The 22,552-nt window shown below is 41.4% G+C and overlaps 1 protein-coding gene across 1 annotated transcript in view; it reads right to left on the bottom strand.

Moving 5' to 3' along the window:
* The window catches only part of RABEP1 (rabaptin, RAB GTPase binding effector protein 1), a 91,019-nt gene that overhangs the window by 10,839 nt on the left and 57,628 nt on the right, over positions 1-22,552 (bottom strand). The window contains exons 6-12 of the mRNA XM_019545438.1: positions 19,477-19,612; positions 18,490-18,668; positions 17,396-17,515; positions 13,101-13,568; positions 6,424-6,528; positions 5,582-5,698; positions 2,673-2,771 (exon numbers count right to left, since the gene is read on the bottom strand). Of these exons, the coding sequence (XP_019400983.1) occupies positions 2,673-2,771; positions 5,582-5,698; positions 6,424-6,528; positions 13,101-13,568; positions 17,396-17,515; positions 18,490-18,668; positions 19,477-19,612 (1,224 nt within the window). The remainder of the gene's footprint in view (positions 1-2,672; positions 2,772-5,581; positions 5,699-6,423; positions 6,529-13,100; positions 13,569-17,395; positions 17,516-18,489; positions 18,669-19,476; positions 19,613-22,552) is intronic.

The following is a 22,552-nucleotide window of genomic DNA, read 5'->3' as shown; positions in this document are numbered from 1 at the left end:
AGAAGGACTTCCCTTGAAACTGCAGCTCTGGGTTGCTGCAGGCTATGCTGGGTCCAGGTACTGAATCTGAGAACTGGCAGCCAGTCTCTCTTATGCTCTCAGTGCTTATACTGTTGATGTGCAAGGAGTCTGGAAGAAGCGACCCAATTCAAACAAAGAACTGCAATTGGCTTCTACTCTAGTCTACTTACCATGCCAGAGAAGGGTTGGGGAAGCAGACTGGATCAAGAACCTGGGGACAGACATAGCCAGTAGGAATGAAATAGTAGGAGTATGGCAACTGAAGCCAGAGGGCAACAGAGAGACTGGATGAAAAGCTAGGAAAAAAAGGTCAGGGCAGGAACTGACTGGGTGAAAGAGACTGGATCTGGTATGAGAAACCTGTGTAGTAAAGACTGGGACTGTCCTGGTGAGGCAAATAGTACTGAGAAGAGAAGCCAGGGGTATAAGGGAACAGACACAAAGCAAAAGGGTGCCAAGTATGGGGGTGATAAGGAGAGGCAGAAGAATATGTCCACTAGGGCCTGAAATAAAACCCAAGATTTCAGTCTCACCACTCTGCTGCTGACAGCAGATACCTGTGAAACCCACTGACAAAGCAAGTTAGCCCCCATCTACTGATGGTCCACGCAGAGGGTGAGAAATCTATACTTGTATCAGTTACTCTATTTGCTCAAGTGGCAGAGGTCTGTGTGGTGGATCCAAAAGGTTTAACACCAAGCTGATAAAACCATGTGGCTGCTGACAGGATGTCGCACGATGGGACTGTTTTTCAGTTTGCTTTTTAAAAACCTACGAAGTTACACACAAAAACACTATATTAAGATATTATTAACAGTGCCAAGTCAAACCTGCAAGATAGGAAATGCCAGAATTAAAGTTTCCTGTGCAAATTCAGTGCATATGCACATATAGGCCACATTACAATATAATGTTTTATCACATAAATAATTTTTTCCAAAGGACCCCATCTCATTCAGGTCACAGGATGAACCTGCGGTGAGGATGAGTTAGAGCTGTAATGGGAAGGAAACTTATCTGTAAAACTCTGGCTTTATTTATTTAAAAGGCTGGAAGGTGGCAGGAGAGGATGGACTCTTGGCTAAAGTTGCAGAAAGCTTTCCCAAGGAACTAGATTTTATCCTACTTTCTGCCACTGATGTTCTATATGATTTTAGTCAAGTCATTTAAACCCACTGTTTCATCAGTGGTCATTAATTTATATATTCCTTGTTTGCCGAGTGCCAGGTTGGATAGCATGAAGTCAAATTTGGAGAAGTGCCGAGCAGTCAATTAAAACTGAAGTCACGGGGAACTGTGAATGTTAACTAATTCTTAACCCTTAGTTAGTAGTAGGTAACCCTTGGTACAGGTGGTGCCAGAGCATGGCATGCAAAAAAGCATTTTGCTCGGCTCATGTGCCTTGGGGCAGACGTTGGGGAAAGGGCTGGGGCTGCGCTGCCACAACAAGGATTGAGCCCCTTGCAGCTCCCCCACTGTCCACAACAAGGATTGAGCCCCTTGCAGCTCCCCCACTGTCCATGCCCTTGGCACACCAACATTTTACAAGTTGAGGTTGTGGGTGTTTTTGGCGCTTTGCCCAAAAACATTGCTGACTCCTGTTCTATATTATGTCTCATCTCTGGGAGAGGGGAAATATCAGTCACTAAGTATCTCACATCCAGCACCTGAAGTATGTTGACCCATTTGACCTTGATCTCACTGCCTCAGTTCCTCATTCATTTCCTTGTTGCCTATGGGCATTGTAAAAATATACTCATTAACACTGGTAAACTACTGTGAAACTACAGTAATTAATACCACAAAAGCCCAGGAGAAAATTAATTCCGTTTCTGGAGCTGAGTCAGAATAGTACCTGGTAAATATGACAACACACTAAACTGCTACTGCTAAGTAAGCACCTGCATGAAGTGTAGGGTACAGAGGGGGAAGGGGTGGGCAAAGAATACAGACTCATATAGTTAATGACTATTATACTGAGGTGGCAAAGGCAACCTTATTTCTGAGATTCCTTAATCTCTCTAATGCTTGACTTTGCAATCTTAACAATGTTCTTTTAACATAGTTTTGTGTGCGTATTCTGTTGCTCATTGCATGCATTTTACTATTTATGGTAGCTTCAGTAAAAAAAAATAATCTTTTTTTCCTGAAAACAAGTTCCATCATGCTGCTGCAGGTCATGGACTTGTCCTCCTTATAACTGCTGAGTGCAACAGGTCCGTTCCCCAGCATACCATGTATATGGAAAAGAGGTCAGTCCCTAGCTCCAGCAGTTTGGAGAGAGTAACAGAACAGGAACCCCGGATCCAGAACTTCTGGCAAAAGTGCATCAGTTAAAATGGCTTGCTAGAAAGGTGGAGAGGGAAAAAATGGCAGACTGGGGAAGAATGACACCTACAAGCAGGCTCTCCCTGCTACATGGTGACAAGTACACAGAGTATGGCAGCACAGAAGCTGGAATGGCTTGTAAAAACTATAGGCTTCATACCTCTTTTTTAATTAAATATATCTACATGTAAAAACCATGGTTATCTTGTCTTAGCAGACTGTGCTAAACAGCAAGAAACAGACAAAACAGTGGTCACTTAATAAAGTCCACAATGCATCATGCAGCACTTTTGAAGTGAAATTTAAGATTAAAGTTTCTTTACCATTTGCTCCTGAACGCTTCTCTTTGCATGGGAAAATGCCTGATGTAATTCACTGAGTAACGTCTCAGACTCCTGACATCTAACAAGAAGTGAAGAGATCTTCAGGGGGAGGGGGGGAAAAAAACAAAACAGATCAAACACATAAGGATACAGTTAATAGTTAAAGCAAATTAAAACAGTTTTTAAAAGCACTGAAGCATTCCCCTTCTCTCATACCTCACATATACTTTATACATTGCAGCTTTGTATTTATTGAAAACAACTTTTTTTGGTGTATTGGCAAATAAATCATGCTTTCACCATAAGTCAGACTATAATTCAATCTAATCAGTTAAAATTAACGAGACTATTTATATATTAATCTTTTATTGAAAACTAACAATGAAACAGCAGCCAATTCTGGTCACCTCAAATATAGACATTTCAGACTTTGGCAGAAAAGACAAAAGAAACCAAAGAGCTAAAGAAAAAAAAATAAAACAATGAAAAGAACAAGTTCAGTGGAAATACTGCAAAAAGGGTTTTTAAATATATTTAATTACTAATCCAGAAAATTTCTTCTGAAATTGCCTACTATGCTCACTGGGCGCGGCCAGACGAGCACGGATGTGTGGTATGTGGTTCAGCAGACCTGTCTGTGGTGCCACACACTGCACATGCAGGTATTCCCTGTGCTGCTACTTTGCCAAAAACAGTTGGATGGCGCATGTGGCAGCAGCATGTGCCTGTCAAAACTGGAGTCTGGCCAGCTGTAGCCACACTCTGGAGGCTGGCCAGGCTCCCTGCTGCAGAAGCGCCATGGCTGCAGCCCCCAGAGCCCCAGGTAAGGCTACTGGGGCAGCATAGCTGATGGCCCCAACCTCCATTACCACACCTTGGGTAACCTGGCATGTGCCAGAGTGTGCATAGCACAAGCATTCACCAGGGACAAGCAGCAGCAGCACAAGGGAAACTCACATTCCCGTTTGTGGGGATATGCCCACTGGGTGTATCTACACGTGTTTTACTGTGGAGTAGACTAATTAGCTCCATGGTAAAGTGTCACTGGCTACACATGCACCTGTATTAGGGTGCAATAAACTAATTAACTCTGCTGTAAGATAGTACTGTCCAGGACAAGTACTATCCTATAGCGGAATAGTTACGTGCGCCGAAAAAAATACAAAACAAAACAAAAAAAACCACACGTAGACAATGACAGTAGGTGGCTGAGGCATGAGGGTACTACAGTGCAGGGGCTGCCTGCTGGCTAGCCCTACACTGTAGCACCCTTATGATGCAGCCAGCTCCTCCACAGGATGCTGAGCTGGGGCTGAGCAGCCCTGGGCTGGCAGGCCAACACCCAGGCTTCCTGCAAACTGGGGCCCCTCCAACCTGGCTCAATGTGCTGTGGTCTTGGGCATACATGTAAACGCTGTGCCCGGGAGTAATAAACTCTGGTGCAAACCGTGCCAGAGGTTTTTGTTACGTGCTAATTGCATGTGTAGATGCACCCACTGTTTCTATAATATTACACCACAAAAAAAAAAAATCAAATGGCTCATGGGTTTGCAGTATGTTACTATACATAAGTGTTTTCAAAAGGCTGTACATTGCAGGATTAATTATCCTTTATTACTTTATCTGTGGTAGCATCTAGTGGTCCATGCTACATCAGGACCCCTTGTGCTAGGGACTGTAAAAATAAAACAAATAAAATATTCTCAGATTGCAAGCTTCCCACTAAAGGCTCCTGCTCTCAAGGCTCAGAAAAAAAAGGGCATGTACTTTGATTGACCATAATCTATTCCGATCCACTCAGATGCATAGTAAATGCTTGTCTCCACCTTCACTCAGCCTGTCAAATGTTGGGAAGGTAAAACAGCATGTAGGAGATTACCCCCAAAAAAGTTAAGTGCACAATTAATGTCATGTTCCTATGTTTGATTCATTACTTCTGAGACTGAAATACTACTCATCAAATCTAATCATTAAAATTTAGAATTGATTTTTTGCAAGGATACTTGAAAAGGAACATCTGATCTAGCATCAAAATGTTGCAGTCTAATGAGGTACAAAAATAATCCCAGGTAACTGTAAAACAGATGTGCATAGATACTTACAGCACACAGCATAAACAGAGCCATATCCCCAGCTGGAATGGGTCTTAAACCCCCTTTTGAAGAGAGCATTTAATAAGCTTGTTCACCAAGATGTTTCTGTTACAATTAGAATGGCTTTACTGAACAAAGAACTCAGAAATGGATGATAAATTAAGCCAACTTGAAAAATAAGCTTGTTCTGTCAAAGTGATAGCTGACTTTTTGGCATTCTGTTTAAGAAATGGTCTGAATGTTGAATTACCACAGGGAGAGAGACAGAACTAACAGAAGGCTCCAAGAACAAGAAGCACTGGAAAGAAGCCAGTCATAATTAAGTGGGCTCAGAGAGGGAACTTTCAAGCCAAAATGGGTAACAGATGAGAGTATCAATATATGCCAGATGCTTGTGTAAGGAGTTTGACAGGATGTCAGTTCACTGGAGTACAGAGTACAACCTGTGGGCAATTTTTCACTTCAATAGCTCTAGGGTAGAGCAGGGGTTCTCAAACTTCGTGATACCGTGACCTGGAGTGGCGGATGGTGGCAGTGGGGAGCTTGCACATGACAACCGCCGCTGTCATCCACCATTCTATGCTGCCACAGTGCATCGCTTCTCTGCGCCACTGCACGTACCTCCTGGGAAGTTTGTGGCCCCCTTTTAAATTGCTCATGACCCCCCAGGGAGTCACGACCCACAGTCTGAGAACCCCTGGAGTAGAGAGTCTGCATGGTTCCTAAATCTTTAAAAACTTGAATTATCTTGGGAAACACAAAAATAATGTTCCTTCGGAAGAATCTCTTTCTTTATTAAACTGAACTTGTTCATACCTGATTAGAAGAGTCTTCAGCACTTTGCTTCATGTAATCCTCTAACTCCTGTTTATCTTTCATTGTTTTCTCCAATTGGTCATTAGCCTGCCTCAGCATCACCTGCAGCTTTTTCACCTACATGGTTTGAACAAAAGTAGTGATGCAGCTTTCTTTTTAAAGAGCATATTTATTTCCTCAACAAGACTATAAAAACATTCTGAGTTTAGCATTAAGAGTCACAAAAGTCCCTTTGTTGTTCTGAGAAACATCATGCATCACTGATTAAGCCCATAATGGAATGCAGAACACCAGACTGCAGTAGATCCCTATTTCTTTCATATTACTCACAAGAGAAGAAAGATGGCCTGTAACAATTCAAGACCTATTCTTCTTTAGTACACAGGTCCAGTGACCCTATATACTTTGCAGAGCATAAAAATTAAAATAGCAACTGTTTTGTTTTCTGAAGAAAGTCACTAGAATTTCAACACGTTAAAAGTTTTTCTACCAAATAGGTACAGAAGGCTATTTAATCCATAATCTTCTCCTTCCCCCAACCTTGTTTTTAATTTTTGCCAGTCGTAAGGTCTTTTGTTGCAAGGCTACATAAACCCCAGCAACACAGCATGTAATTGTAGGAACTATCTGAGAAATATGCATAAGTGAAGGCAAATGATTTCACACGCCTAAAGTAGCAAGTCAGATTACGGCAGTAAATTGAAGCAAATTTCCCAGAATGTGAAGTAGGTTAACTTCTCAAAGCTAAAACCAGATGATTACAAGTGCAGATGGTTAATTGTTACATTCTTGGTAGTTTCTACAGCTACAAAATCTGACTACAGACAAAGAAAAAGCCCCACCTGGTCTCTTGTCTCAGCTTCCTGAATCTGGATACCTTGCAACTGCTTCTCGTAATTTGAGCACATATCGCAGCGTCTACCCAGCTTGTTTCCTGCATTCTGCACCTGGGGAACATGAAGTTATCACTTGCCACAAAGACTACTGAACTCTATAAAGGAACATGCAAGCGAGTGGTACAGATATTCAGGCATGTTGTGATCCAAGGTTACTGTCGATAAGAGACAGTGGCAGAAGTTAGGTGGCAGCAGGCTGAAGTTATTTTATGCTTAAATAACAATATAAATCCTAGATGTCAAATGTTAGGATTTCTTGGCACAAAACCCATTGCCAAAGTAAGAGAGAAGCTCAGATATGCAAGAGGTTATCAAGTCATTCAACATTTGAATGACATCTGTTTTCATGCTCATAATTAGGTAGCATTTCAGAGTAAAGAGGCATCAGTCAGCGAGCAAGAATTCAACAAGCTATAGCATTTTTCCACATAATTAAATGTTATTACAAATTAAACAAATGTAGGAGACAGCCCTCAGTAGTTGGTCATTTTAACTTTAAAACGATCTATTAAATTGAACACATTCAACTCTGTTGGCCAATACGTAGGCATATTCTACAGCTAACTAAAAAGATTTTTATTTGAGGCAAGAACAGTGATATAGTAGCAATTTGGGAAGCAGACACATTGTACACTGGAATATTTGGGAGTTATAGCTCACTAATGAGTGATAAGACATCTGTGAAAACACATGTCAATCTTTTCATACTCTTCTCAGCCTTTAACCATATATACACACTAATAGTGTTAAAGAGGTCAGGTCACTATATAGTTCAAGGATACTGATTTTCATAGATCAAGTGATTTTCTCTTCTACAAGCACACTGGACTACTGGCTACTGTAAGTACAGATTTACAGGCACAATTCAACCAAATGTCAAAGCTGTCATTTACAGAGTGATATCAACTCAACCTCTTAAGGAGCAGTTCCACTGTATTCAGAACTAGAGGAATAGTCACTGAATGTGTGGTGAGGGCATCAGTTTCACTACTGCAACAGAAGGTATCTAGGGGTGCAGCAGACTGAGGATATAAATGACTGAGATATGAAAAGTCTTTCATAAGAAGGGATTAAACTGCCAGTCTTTTCAGAGAGGAAGCCAAAAGGAGATATGGCAGCAGTATACAAGATAATTGATAGAAACAGAAATAAAAATGCATTTACTTTTTACCATCTTGTACCATCTACACTTTTCCCAGAGCCTGACAAAGGGACTTTGATCCTGAAACCTTGCAGAAAAGGACAATTTTCTTGCCATTTTCCAGTTGGTCTAATAAAAGGTATAATTTTGGAACCCAGAGTTCTAGTTTTTTGTATGTCTGTCTCAGACCAACACAGCTACCAAGTACACCCCTTTACATCAGCTTGTGTCTGCTGCGCAGTAAGTGGGAATAGGTTGATGTCTACATGTTCAGGCATTAAGGCACATTAACACTGTATGTGGACTGACTTGGGACTGAAAGTTAGTCCCAAGTCAGTCCACACATACAGTGCTACTGTGCAATAAGGCATCTTCACATGTGTTACCATGCAGTAACTAATCAGTAGAGGTGCACTGGTCCAATATTGAATCGGCACCAATATAAAGAAAATTGGCTGTATCAGAAATCAGCTCAATGTGGCTGACAATTTGGCTGACAAATGCCCATGTATGCCTGTAGCCACAGTGCAGCATGCAGACAGCAAGGAGCACAGCCTGGCAGCATGGAGAGCTGCGTGCAGCTGGTAAGTCTGTTGTGGTGGAAGGGGAAGGAAGGGGCATGGGCGGGGGGCAGATCAATGCCCCCATGTTGAGGGAGGGAGTGGGTCTGGGGCATGGGCAGGTGCTGCCCAGCCGGGGCAGGCAGGGTGCAGGACGGAGCGGCAGTTTGTCTGGGGGGTGCAGGGAGGGGTGGGGATGGCTTTTGTCACCATGCACATGCTGGAGGGCGTGTCCCTTGGATCTGCATGAGGCAGGACAGAGTGGGCTACAGCTGCCGGCTGGGTCTGCAGCAGGCTCTTCCCAGTGCGTGGGAGGGGGAAGGGGGTTGGGCCGTGCTGCGTTTGGGGCAGGTAGCAGTGGTGCTCGGGGGAGGCTACAGCAGGAGGCTGCAGCCGCCCCAAATTTCGTCATAGCCCCCCCCCCCCTCCCATGCAGCCCAGCCCTCCGCAACATGCCAGGAAGAGCCCGGAGCAGCCCTGGCCCCAGCCTGCAGCTGCAGCCTGACCAGTCCGCCCTGCGCATATCTGGGGTGCTCACAGTGGTGGGAGCCGCCCCCCTTCCCCCCCAATGAGCCATGGCTCCATCTCCTGCCCCAGGGCTGGCAGTGCCTGCTCCAACCACGACCCCACTCCTCCCTGACCACAGGGGGCACTGATCTTGGTGAAGCCACCGCTGGAGTACTGCATCCAGTTCTGGGCTCCACAATTTCAAAAGGATGTGGAAAAGCTTGAGAGTCCAGAGGAGAGCCACATGCATGATCAGAAGTCAGGAAAACAGACCTTATGATGAGAGGCTGAGAGCCACAGGACTCTTCAGCCTGGAAAAGCGCAGGCTCAGGGGGGGACCTGATGGCTGCCTATAAGTATATAAGGGGCATACATCAGGATCTGGGGGGACGCCTGTTCACCAGAGTGCCCCAAGGGATGACAAGGTCAAACGGTCACAAACTCCTCCAAGACCGTTTCATGCTTGACATAAGGAAGAACTTCTTTACTGTCTGAGACCCCAAGGCCTAGAACAGACTTCCGCCAGAGGTGGTGCAAGCACCTACTCTGGACTCCTTTAAGAGGCATTTGCGGTGAGGTGAGCATGCTAATAGGGAAGGAAAGACTGCAACAACACCTGGATAGGTTACAGGGGTGGGCTAACAAAAACAGATGTGTTTCAATACTGACAAGTGTAGGGTGTTGCACTTGGGTAGCAGTAACCAGCAGCACACTTATAAGATGGGAAACTCCCTTCCTGAGAGCACAGAGGCAGAAAGGGATCTTGGAGTCATCGATGAACATGGGCAGACAATGAGATGTCACGGTTGGCAGGGCATCCACAGGTGCATCTCAAGTAGGGCCAAAGAGGTGATCTTCCTCCTCTACGCGACACTGGTCAGGCCACTGCTGGAGTACTGTGTCCAGTGCTGTGCGCCCCACTTCAGGAGGGATGTGGACAACATGGAGAGGGTCCAGAGGAGGGCCACTAGCATGATCCGGGGACAACAGGGCAGACCCTACAGTGAGAGACTGCGGGACCTGAACCTGTTCAGCCTTCACAAGAGAAGGCTGAGGTGGGACCTGGTGACTGGCTATAAACTCACTGGGGGGGGAACAGAAGGGTTTGGGAGAGACCTTGTTTCCCCTAGCGCCCCCTGGCATAACAAGGAATAATGGCCACAAGTTGTTGGAGAGTAGGTTTAGATTAGACATCCGTAAGAACTACTTCACAGTTAGGGCGGCTAGGATCTGGGACCAACTTCCAAGGGAAGTGGTGCTGGCTCCTACCCTGGGGGTCTTTAAGAAGAGGCTTGATGCCTACCTGGCTGGAGTCATTTGAGCCCTTTTTTCTCCTGTCCAGGCAGGGGGTCAGACTTGAAGATCTACAAGGTCCTTTCTGATCTTACTTCTATGATTCTATGACGTTTATCTTGCTGGGATCCTTTGACCCCAGCTGACTTCCTGCCCCTGGGGCAGGGGGCTGGACTCAGTCTTCTGCGGTCCCTTCCAGCCCTCATGTCTATGAAATCTGCTTCCCCCATGCCCCTTTCCCTCCCCGTCCCCTTCTACCACAAGAGACTTACCAGCTGGACGTAGCTGTATCAGAAATTGGATTGGTATCGGCCAATATGCCTCCTTAAAAATTGGCTCTGTATCAGTCCCCAAAATCTCTATCAGTACAACCCTACTAATGAGGCATAAATCTTATACCTGCATCATGCAGGTATCAAAGTTACACTCAAGTTGGCCTAAGTCGCCATATTTACCGTGCAGTACAGGTGTGCATGTCAATACTGTTCAGTAATTTTGGCTACTGTGCAGTAAATGGTCACATATAGAAGCACCCAAATATACTTGTACCCTCTCACATAAAAAGGCAAATACATTTAGCACTAACCTGCCTCCGTGAATAACTGGTGAAGCACAGTCAGCAGCAACAGGAACCAAGAGCTTAACAGGTTCATTTAAAAAACAGATGAGAACATCCCAAGCAAAATTACATGGACAAAACTCACCTTCTCAAATATAAGCCTGTGGTTAAAAATAAGCTTTCCATACAGGAAAGATTCCATATTCTCAGAAGGTAGGGGTTGGAGGGGAGGGCAGGGCAGGGCAGGCAGTTACAATCTAATATACATGTATTTACACCCACTGGTGGTATGGCTCATGAGTCAGAATGCTTTCATATAGTGGACATAGGGTGAAGTAATTACCATCATGGAATCAATGAAGTTTTGGTACTGACTTCAGTAAGGCCAAGAATTTTCATGCATCTTATTTATAATCCTTGAAAATTCACTACCAAATAAAACTCCTTTTTAATATGATTTAATACTTTGTTCTTTATATGCCTGTTCTCCACACAACTTTACGCTGGTTTTTTTTTAATTTGCAAAATAAAACACTTTGGTAAACTAATGTGAACAAAAATCACAGCTACATTCTGCCCACAGATTAAGTAATTTTTGCCTGCCTCTGCAATAAATTTTTGCTATTTTTTGCCATGGCAACCCTCTGATACTGTCTGGTATCAAAGATAAAATTCTCAACTAGATGGGCTGCTGCTCTGATCCAGCTTGGCAATCTTTCAGTTGTTGTTTTTGGAATTTAAGAACTCAGACCAGGGTTTTAACAAAGCAACAACTACAAGTCAGTGCTGCAAAGCAGAATCTCATTTGAATTTGCCACTCCCTGTCTCTCCACACAGAGCAGTATTCACAGCTGTTTGAAACTTAGCCTTATATTCCTGCCCCCAGAAACAAGTGGAAAACAATGTTTCTCTCAGAATTTCTAAGGGATGGAATAAAATGTCATCCAAATATCAGTGGGGCAAAAAATGTCCGAAAGAATGCAGAAGACTGGAATTGCCCATGATGACATAACATAGTCTCTTAGCATTTTAGACAAGATGACAAAGAAGCTGGTTCAGAGAGGCTTAAACATGCAACTGATGGCCTATTTGAATTCTAATAATCCTGTAAAAATTGAGATGCTAAAGTCAGTCTTATGACCACAACCATACCTGCCCTGTCTCTCCGTTTCTCTCCTTTCAGCATTCACCTCTTTACTTCTTGCAGTTCTTACTCCTGTGTTTGTCTTTCCTTTTCTCTTTGCCCTTTGTCCCTTTTTTGTACTTGGTTTTTTTACTTACTTTTCTCCCTCTATATTCTCTCCCATTTCCTCCTTTTCAGGGCCATCTCAGTAGCCCCTTTCAGTAGTCTCTGAACACGGTGGTAACAGTAGTTGAACACTAGCTCACACCTTAGCAAGAGAAAAAAACTCAGGCTTTTGACTTAACTGCCTGCCAGTTCCTTCAACAAAACTCTAATGTGGCATCTTCTTCAGTCAGGTCAGCTCGTCTACACATGTACGCCCATACTGTGCAGTAAATATGGTGATTTACAGTGAATTGAGCATAAATTTGATACGTGCATCATGCTAACTGGAATTACAATACAGTAAACTCTCTGGTAACCGGCACCTTACAAGCCAGCATGCTCTGTTAACCAGCATGCCAGTTTGAAAGGAAAAGTGAAATCGGAAGTGCCCACCGTGGCACTTCCGGATTCTCCGAGCCCCCACGGCCCAGGGCAAAGCAGCCTGCACTGCCAAGCCCCCACAGGGCTCGCAGGGCCTGCAGGTTCCATGGGAGGGGCGGCAATGCTGCAGGAGGGGTGGAGGGATGCCCAAGACATGGCGAGAGAAGCAGCAGCTGGGGCCACTCAATTAATCAGCATGTTTTGTTATCCGGGGTATGCCAGATAACAGAATTTTTACTGTGTATCAGTTACCATCCACTGCTTATAGGATTACAAAAATGGTGCCCAAAAAGAGCAAGTCCCTGAAAATGTTCTGCAGCTGATTATATCGTTGGTTAGTGGACTACAGACATTTTGATTGGTGGCAGGGTTTATATATGCTCTAAACTTGGTTTCCTGCATGATCCACCGGTGATAAGTGACTCGGGTGCTAAGGACCTCCATTATATCAAACACTTTTCTTTCTGTATCTTTATATTCCTGTCCTGCTCATCTCAAGATTACACCAGATCTCCTTTTTGCCTTTTTTATTTCTCATCTTCTCTCTTTCCCCTCCTTTTGCAAGACCAGAAGCAGCCTCCAATTGATAGCCCAGTATCTAAACCAGCTGTTTCCTGTAGCCCTTCCATGTACAACACTTCTAGGTTTCATAAAAAGGGGAATGGTCTTTCCACTGAATAGCATCTGCCAGACCCCTTGCACATTAAATATGCTTTACCCCACAAGACTATCTTCTGAGGAAAGAACTAGGATCGTGTGAAGTTCTGTAGCTGGCTCCATGTTCAAAGCATATCTAGAAGGGCTGAACAGTTCTCACCCAGTGGACACCCAACACCACACGATTAACCACCACACAAAAGCAACAATGGCAAGATGAACAATTGGGCTACTTACTTCTTTCTGAAGTAGATTCCATTCTGTCTCACTAACTAAGCGGTAACCACTAGGGGACACGTATGCACTTTCTACACTCTGTGTAACACTGGAGAGAAGGGAGGCAGTCTCTTCTTGCTCTGGTGTCATTGCTTTGATTGCTTTTTCTTGATCTTTGGTTAACATGAATCCACTTGGCATTTGTAGAGACCCAAGGGATGCAGTATCGAAGTTCTCAGAAACTGAATCTGCTCCAACTAGTGGTCCAAAATCTGATTCATCCAGATTCCCAGCAGATTTTGCTTTGTTGTTGTATCCTAAAGTTTTGGACTGTAAAGATCCAGATGTCCCCAGGCTGTCTGTTGACTGTGCTCTCCGAAGTCCATCTTTAAACATATCACTATCTGATTTATTGAACGATTCTCCAGAAGACAATAGCAAGTCTGCATCCAAAGAATGGACTGAGCCATGGGTGCTATTTAAATGCACCTGAAATTGAAAAAAAAAAAAAGCCAAAAACTCATAAATTTTCAATCTTTGTTCTGGCAGTAACAGCAATACAAATTGGATACTGGACATCAGATATTTATCTGAACTGGATTCATAGATTTCATAGACATCCGGGCTGGAAGGGACATCAGGAGATCGAGTCCAGCCCCCTGCCCAAAGGATAACAAAATGGAGTCGTCAGACTTGGTAACTGCAGATGTAACCTGGCTTTGGTGAGAACACTTGTCGTCTCGAGTGCCAAGTAGAAGATAAAGAACTAAAATGGCCTATGGCTAACAAATTTGCCCAACATTCCAACTTTGTTGCAATATTTACTAGACTATGTCCACAAACCTCAGTCTAGGGTTAAATGTAGGCACCAAAGATTATGCCATCATCACAAGACATGCTAGCTATTCCCTCTGATAGACTGCATCAACATTGTAAGCCTGTTATATAATAATAAAGATTAGAGAATACAATACATATGAACAACTTACAAAAAAGAATTTAAGGCTGATTCCAGGAAATGCTTACCAACATTTCACTGATTTCTGTTTTTCCCTAAGCTGTTTGTAAAACAGTACTGAAAGTCAATGCATTGCAATTTTGTTCATCTTAAACTAAGTTCTTCTGGGTAATCTTGATATACATCTTGAAATATATTTTTCTAGGACTGACATTTGTGCTGCTAAAGTGAACGAGCTTTTGAAATGTACTCTTCTTTACTTTGATTGTTAGTGATTTTCAGGGAGCACTGTAAAATATTCCCAACTAGTTCAATTTTTAGAACAAAGTTGGGGTATGCAGCTCAAGTGCAAAAATATTACTGGATCATCTATCCTAAGTAAATCTCAAACACTTATTTGCAAGAACTGCAATGAACTATAATGACGTTTACCATCTTAAATCAGAACTTGAATGAAAAACAGCTGTTATCCAAACAGAAACAAACAAAAAAAAAAAGAGTAAAAACTGCTTTAGTCAAATATGATTACTGTTATCCAAAAATATATTCCACAACACAGGTGATGGTATAGAAACTCAAAACCTACGTGACGGGCAAGAAGCAGTATGTTCAGGCCATCAATAAATCTAGAAATGAATGGGCAAGCAGTTACTACAGCTGTTACAGGCAAACATTCAACCATCATTTGAATAGAGCACAACTAAGCATTAGCAGTTTTCTTTATAAAACTGTCTTGCAATACAACAATGCTGTATATTTTTTTAAACAGTAAAGAATATCTAAACACACACTTAAGCAATGACGCTCAGGTTCTGCGTTGTAATGGTGTTGCCTTTGTTATTTCCCCGTCTCCCCATACCATGTTCAGTTTAATCAAATACTTACATGCAAACTTAAAAAAAAGCATTCTTGTTAGTATATGGTAAATTGCAGGCCCATATATATGTTTTTTTCAGAAAGATATTTCTGCTGATGAATATTTGAGAACGTTCAAGCATTTGTAAAATCCACTGTGGATAATTAGACCTCTTGGACCTAGGAAACTCCTGAGGCTATTGTTTACTTTTTATTTTTTTTCTGTAAGGATTGTTTTCTATCTGGAAAACGCACATCTTCTATAGAGCTTACATGTCATACATGTAAAGCAAAAAAGTTATTACTTTCTGTATAGCACTTCCTATATAGTTTTGTACAGATTATAAATTTTAATGAAAAAGGAAAACAATCCTGGCAAATATCCAAAGAAGCCACACTTTACTCAAAAGATAAATTATTTCAGATATTCCATTAGGGACAACTGCAAAAACTAAACGAATGCAGCTGTTTGTTTACTTTTTATAGTACCCCAAGGAATAAAAAAATGAAATAAATGTACAAAGACCAAAAGTTCAATTCTCTGCTTCCTGAACTCCTTGGAGCACACAAATGTTGGTAGCCTATGGTACAAAGTTTGAAGCCAGTCGTGATGTGATCACAGACTTGCTGCCAGATGCAAGATGAAACAAAATCTCAGTGGGAGCATCCCCATGTGCGCTTTACTGCAAAGCTGACTGATTAGCTCCACAGTAAACCACCACTGTCTACATGTGCACTGACACTGGGGTGCAATAAACTAATTACCGCTGCCATAGGATAGTACTACCTGATAAGTACTATCCTGTGGCGGAGTACTTCCCTGTGCTCAAATACACATGTAGGCTGTGACCAGGGCTGGCTGGAGCACAAGGGTGGAGGCTGCCTGCTGGCTAGGCCTGTACTGTAGTACTGTCATGCAATAGTCAGCCCCTCTACCACCACCACCACCTGGAGCCCAGGGCTGACCCTTGGGCCCCTTGCTGCAGGTCAGCTGCTCCTGGGCGCAGCATCTTCACATGTGCCTGGGGCCCACCGGGCTCTAACCGCTGCAGTCCCAGAAGCACGTGAAGACGCTGCACCCGGAAGCCGCTGACTCCATTACAAACTGCGCCAGAGCTTAATCAGACGCATTAATATCACATGTAGATGTGCCCAGTTATGATTAAATTGTAATTTATTCCTTAACCAGTTCTTAAGTGTCACGTTGTTTGGAGGAAGTGGTGAATCACTGAATCCTGCTCAGTCTCCGCTAAGACCATGAATTTCATTCAACTCAACACACAAAGGGAAAAAAATTAAATTTAAAACATTAAGGTCCTGTTTCAAACTCAAGCAGATACAAGAAAGAAAATTCAAACTTCTGTACTTCATTATCCTTAATTAGGCTCAAACCTAGGTCTTTCAGGAGCAGTCACAAGCTACCTTAATAGGACAGTGTCTCAAACTGCGTAAGTTACATAATGTAATAAGCTCATTTACAGCAAAGTAAACTAATTTTTTTACATCAAACTTTTAAAGGCAGCTTAAAAAAGTACATTTTGTGTATTTTTAAAAATAGTTTAAAATAAACGGAAAAAGGCTACTGAACTGCTGGATATTTCTGTGATGGGAAAGTAAAGAAAATGTAGGTACAGTTTAAAAAAAGTCATTGTGGAGATTTTAATGTACAGGGTTTTGCCACAATACCATACAACAGGAAGGCTTAGAACGTTTTTCTGCATTTTAAAATCATAAGTTCCCTGCCAACCCTAGGGCTTATATAGTTCAACCACCTGTACAAATACTGGATGCACAACTCCTAACCCTTGCCAGATAAATGCTTATCTCATGAGACTCATCCCCTCTTTTGACAATTTATTGCAAAATAATCTAAGGCTACAAACGCAGATTCAAATGCTTAATATACTCACAAGAAATACTTCTGCTTACATTCTGTTTAAAAGCTCATGCAAGTTAACAAATCCCTTCTGCAGGGTTTACATGTGCTTTTACAGCATGGAACAAAATGAGTTTTTAAAAATTACATTTGGATAGGCAACTGAGAGAATAGGGCCAAAAGTGAACTTTCAGACAATGTTCAAAGCAACTATAGAGGCATTGGAATAATAAGAAAAAGCAATTTAAACTACTCAAGTCTGACATTGTTTCTAAGTTCCAAACCGAGGTATTCATTAGTACTTGTTTTTGACAAGTGAAAATATTTGAAGCAGATCTCAAATACAATTTTAGCCAACCCCCAAAATGATAATGATCACACACACACACACACACACAGAGATTTTGACAACATCCAAAAGCATCATTTTTGGGCTCTTAGGCTGCGTCCAGACAAGCATGACCATGCAACGGCAACTCAAAAGCACTCATTGTTCAAGGAGGCTGATAACCAACTGAGGATAAAGGCCAAGATGTACTGAGGCAGCACTAGCAGAAGGCAGCACCTTATACCAAACACCATGGGAAACGCATACTGCAGTTACTCTGAACAGTTCTTTTGTTTTACCTCTTCATTAGAGAACTGTGGAAGGGATTCTTCATGGGAACATACTACTTTTGTTTCATCTTCTGGATCTTTTTGTTTCTGATCCTTTCTTTTGTCAAGTCTCTGCTGCTCATCTTCTTCCTAGAAATCAGTCGTCAATGAAAAATATTTAAATATAAAACACATTTTGGCCTATTTCATGCAAATGCAAATTTGAACTTGGAAGCCACTGCATGAGCTCCCTTAATAAATCTAACTATAGAGAAGAGATTTTGCCAGGGAGATACATAATAGTACCCATTTCACAAGAGACATATACCGCCATACTGACTTAACAGAAGAACCCATTACTGAGAGCTGATTCAATGATTAGAACGAATGCTATTCCAAAAGGAATTGCTCATTGCTAACCTTCATTCTTATCAGAGGTTACAAGGCTTATAAAAGAAAGACTGTTTAAACTACCCTACCTGTACCCTGAAAGGTATCATTAACAAAAGCATGGGCATTTGAACCAAAGGAAAGAAAAACATGACTTCCTGGATCATACTGAAAAAGGCAAAGGACATATACAAGAAGCATGAATCAGACACAAAGTGGGGCAGGAGGGAAGAGTGATAAAATATTGGTCATCATCTTGAATTATAAACAATCCTCAGAATGAGAGAAAGTAATTCTTCTTTGTAGTAGCACCCAATACAATGATCTTTTCATTTACCCATGAGCAAGGAATTGTATTTTAAAAAGTTGTAAAAAATCTGACCTTTCAACTTTCTTGACTCAGTCCTTCTATACTACAAGGGATCCATTTCTCTCTACAAGCTTAAGTTCCAGCCTTTCTTAAAATTTCTCTTATTGATGGTGGCAGCACTGCTGCAATTGCTGGTATGCAAATGTTTTAACAATTTTTAAATGCAATAAACATGCACTTTTTCTATTAAGCTCTATAAACTGTTACTTTCTGAAATACAAATGCATTTTGCAAAGTATAAAATAAATCAAGAGCCAAAGTAAAGCCACAAGGTATTCTCTAGCTCACCGAGCACTTTTAATAACTGATATAACATATTAACTCTGTAAGCTCATACTACAAATTAAATGAAGGCAGTAAGGACCTGATCCTTCTTTTTTAATTCTTCAACTTGTCGCAGCTGTTCAGAGGTCAGAACAATTTCCATACGTTGCATATCCCGCATCAGCAAACGCTGAGACTCCAAAAATTGATCATTGGCCCTTTGCCACGTGTGTTTCAACTGGTTGTGCTGTTGCCGTTCTTGCTCTAAGAGATGACAGACTATTCAAGAAATCAAAACAAGAGTTTTTAATTGGATTTTAATGGTTGATCATTTTTCTTTTTCTTCAGCCAAAGAGATTTGTATGAGTTAAAGGTAATTGTCAGGGCTGCACTCCGTGTCAAATTTCGTTCAATAATTATTAAGGGTGAAATGAATGGGGATTTCATTAGCTCAAGTGTGGATAAGGTCAGAGGTACATATTACTGGCAATAACATTTTAATTAGGAAACTTTTAAACATTCTACAACACAGGAGCTGAAAAACAAACCATTCAGATTTATTATTTTAAACAAAATGATAAAGGCCATTTGTCTTGCTTATTTCAACATAAAAGCGACTGCTTATATTCTCTTTAAATGGTATAATTTACATATTTGCACTTGCAGATATCCACATCCACATCCCTCCTATTGAAATTCAAAAAACACAAGAGTGTATGTTCCTCAGTGTTGGGACTGTACTCTTTTATAATTCTACAATTCTTAGCACATCACTTTACTGTAAACAAATATCACTATTACTAATTCTAAATACAGGGGTATTATAACAAAGACGAGGTTACAGTAGTACAAGTTCAGTAACTTTTGGCAAGAAAACATTCATTCCTCTTCTCCCCAATAAATACATCCAGCAGTATAAGAACTGCTCATCAGGGAGAAACTTCAAATGGTTTAGCATTTAAAATACTTGTTTAGTAAGCCAAGATTTAAAAGAAAACAAAAAAAAAACCCACAACAGGAGAAAGCCACCTGGCATTTCAAGTCTTTAGTGTAGGAAAGCCACACCTGGTGCAACTGCATAATTTACCTTCATGCAATTCCTTCCGTAATTTCTCTGCATCTTCTTGCAGGACTGATTTCTGTGTATTGAGGACAGCCACATACATCTCTAAATCTGTCCTACATGACTTCTCAGCTTCCAAATAGTGGTTTAATTCTTTAACCTGAAGAATAAGTGAAGAAGTAGAAAACATCATAAAAATTTAAGGTTATGCTCAAACAAATCTTTTGTTCCATGCTACTTACTGCCCCAACCGCTGAGTTAAACTTACTTCACGAACAAATAAAACTAATGAATTTATTGCACCAGTACTATTCATATTTATACCATGTTGCTCATGTAAACCATTTGGTCAGTAAAGTTTTGCTGTAGAGCATGCAAGTATATATTTGCAGAGATGTGGGGCTGAAAATTTTCCAGTGCTTTGTTTTTCAGTGGGAAATTTTCCATTTTAAAAATTCATCGTTTCACAAAATTCATTAGTAACAATGAATGGATGCCAATACAATATTAGGCAAGCTTGACAGTTTCACAGTTGTAATCAATGTTTTTCAGATGATTATCCCTAGGAAGTGTGTGTGAGAGTACATACATGTTTTATGGATTTGTAAACAGGACGGTAAATACACTCACATAATAATTTAAACCAAAAATAAAATTATGAATTCACCTAATTGGCTGTGCAGGTCAAATCAAAACGAAAGCTAAAATTCATATTTCATCTCAGACTGCAAGTGAAACCAAAACCAAAACTAAAACTGTGATTAATTTTTGTTTCACTTTCAGTTCAGCAAACACACAGAGCAGTGTCTCATTTATTTTCTCAAGTTGGGGAAGTCGTAAGTGTTTGCATAGGATCTGTTAATTTTGTAGTGCTTTTCATTTGAAGTGGTGATAATAACGCCTAATCAGGAAAAAAACTAGTCTGTGCCATCCTTATAATGAAGTTCAAGCCACTGAAGGAAGGAAGAAAGTTGGTAGATGTACATATTGTGGGCAGAAGTATACTAACAATGCAACAAGAATGAAGAAACATTTAATAACAACATGCAGAAACTGTCTGGAAAGAGTATAAACCATATACAGAAAGCCAATACAATGAAGTGGTGAAACATCACATCTGAGAAAAGTCTACTTCAGCAATCCTATGTAAGTAAACAAATTAATATGTTAAATGCCACACAATATAGACTAGCAGCTATGCTGTTTTAAAACAATTGTAATGTAATTTTATTTTAAGAGTTGTTAATGCAACTGTGGACTATTATTTATTTATTTAAAATATTTGCATCCTGCCTTTCTGCTTGCACTAAGCACCCAAAGCGGCTTAAGCTTAAAAATAGTTTTTAAAAAATTACATAATAGATAGTTAACTATTTCAACCCAGCAGAGCAAGCTTAGTTCTCTGGCCGACAGCAGAGGCCAGACTATACTCCCCTCTGGCTCTGCAGTCCCAGGGCAACTGAGCAGCAAGTTGAGCAGTAAAGTGTTTTTTCTGGCAGAGGGAGAGAGGAAGCAAGCTCCCTGCTATTTCTCCTTCTCCTGCTGATGGATGAGGTCAGACTAAAATAAGCTAAAATAATTTTTTTTCCCCCTTTTGTTGCAGGAACTTGTTAGCTCAAGTGAAATAGCAGATCTGCAAAAGATGGAAAGTGAAAACATTGACCTGCTATGTCTGGGGGAAGAAGTAGGATCCTCACTTTCAAGATCACTGCCACAGATATACGATCCACCATGAGTTGGAGCTGTTCAAGACAGTCAAGCTTTTTATCAAGCTTTGTGGCCAAAATGTCAAAAGAAGATCAATAAAAAGCAGATAAGACAAATATAGCTTGAGCTATATTTGCAAGTGGTCGGTACACCTCTTTACAAACACTGGAAAATCAATACTGAAACATTACTGTTCAGAGGAGGGCCACTTGTACTGTCAGAGGCCTGCAGGCAAGGCCCTTCAAGGAGAGACTGAGGGTCCTGGATCTCTCCAGCCTTTGCAAAACGAGGCTGAGAGGTGATCTTGTGGCTAGCTATAAATTCATCAGGGGAAGGCAGCAGAGAATAGGAGATGCCTTTATTTGCAAGGGCACTCCCTTGGAGTAACTAGGAACAATAGCCACAAACTGACAGAGAATGGATTTAGGTTGGACATAGGAAGACCTTCACAGTAAGGGTTGCCAGAATCTGAAATGAGCTTCCAAAGGAGGTGGTGTTCTCCCCTAACTTGCGGGTTTTCAAGAGGAGACTGGACAAGGACTTAGCTGGGGTCATCTGACCCCAGCACTCTTTCCTTCCCAGGGCAGGGGGTTGGATTTGATAACCTACTGAGGTCCCTTCCGAACCTAACATCTATTACAAACTAATTCGCCCATCACGTAAGTTACCATCAAGTTACTGCTTAGCACATTCTCTCTTGGATACAGAGCACAACAGAGTTCAAAACAATGGTCATTCAAAGGATCGGTCAAGCAGAATCTCTAACTCTGATGTCAGATGGATAGACTGATATACAAAGAAATCCTTTATTGAGCGTTGTGTGTGGATACAATGAAGATAACATTGGCAAAATGCAAAACAGTTGTGAAGGTATTCAACAATCATCATGTTACTAATCAGACTTTGAAGAAATTACAGAAAGAGAAGCAGGGGAAGGAAAGTGCACTTTTATTGCCAAGAGAAACTAGATGGGGCTCGACTACAAAGTGTTTACATAGTTTGCTGCACACAAAGAACAGTTTGCAGTGTGCTTCCATATATGACACAGTATCCCAGATTATTCCCATAAAGATTTGGAAGCAGATTCTCATCAACTATGTGTTCTGGGTTCGAAGTTCAAAGAGCATTCAATTTGCCACTACCAGTTTCAGTGGCTATCCAGAAACTTGAAGGAGATGCACCAAACCTTTCAACTATTCCAGAGATATTCAGATAACTAAATTAAAATGTAATTGAGCTTTTGCCTTTTTCACCTGGACAAGGGAGAAAAGATTGATGTCATATATCTTGACTTCAAAAAAGCTTTTGATCTGGTATCCCATGATCACCTCTTGGCCAAACTGCCCAGTTGTGGCCTTGACTCCACCACGATCCGCTGGCTGGGAAATTGGCT

Source organism: Crocodylus porosus, unplaced genomic scaffold (genome assembly GCF_001723895.1).
Source record: "Crocodylus porosus isolate Cpor-Errol unplaced genomic scaffold, CroPor_comp1, whole genome shotgun sequence".
Taxonomy (NCBI): Eukaryota; Metazoa; Chordata; order Crocodylia; family Crocodylidae; genus Crocodylus; species Crocodylus porosus.
Note: the sequence above shows the minus strand (reverse complement) of the source record. Positions and strands in the feature narration are given on the sequence as shown.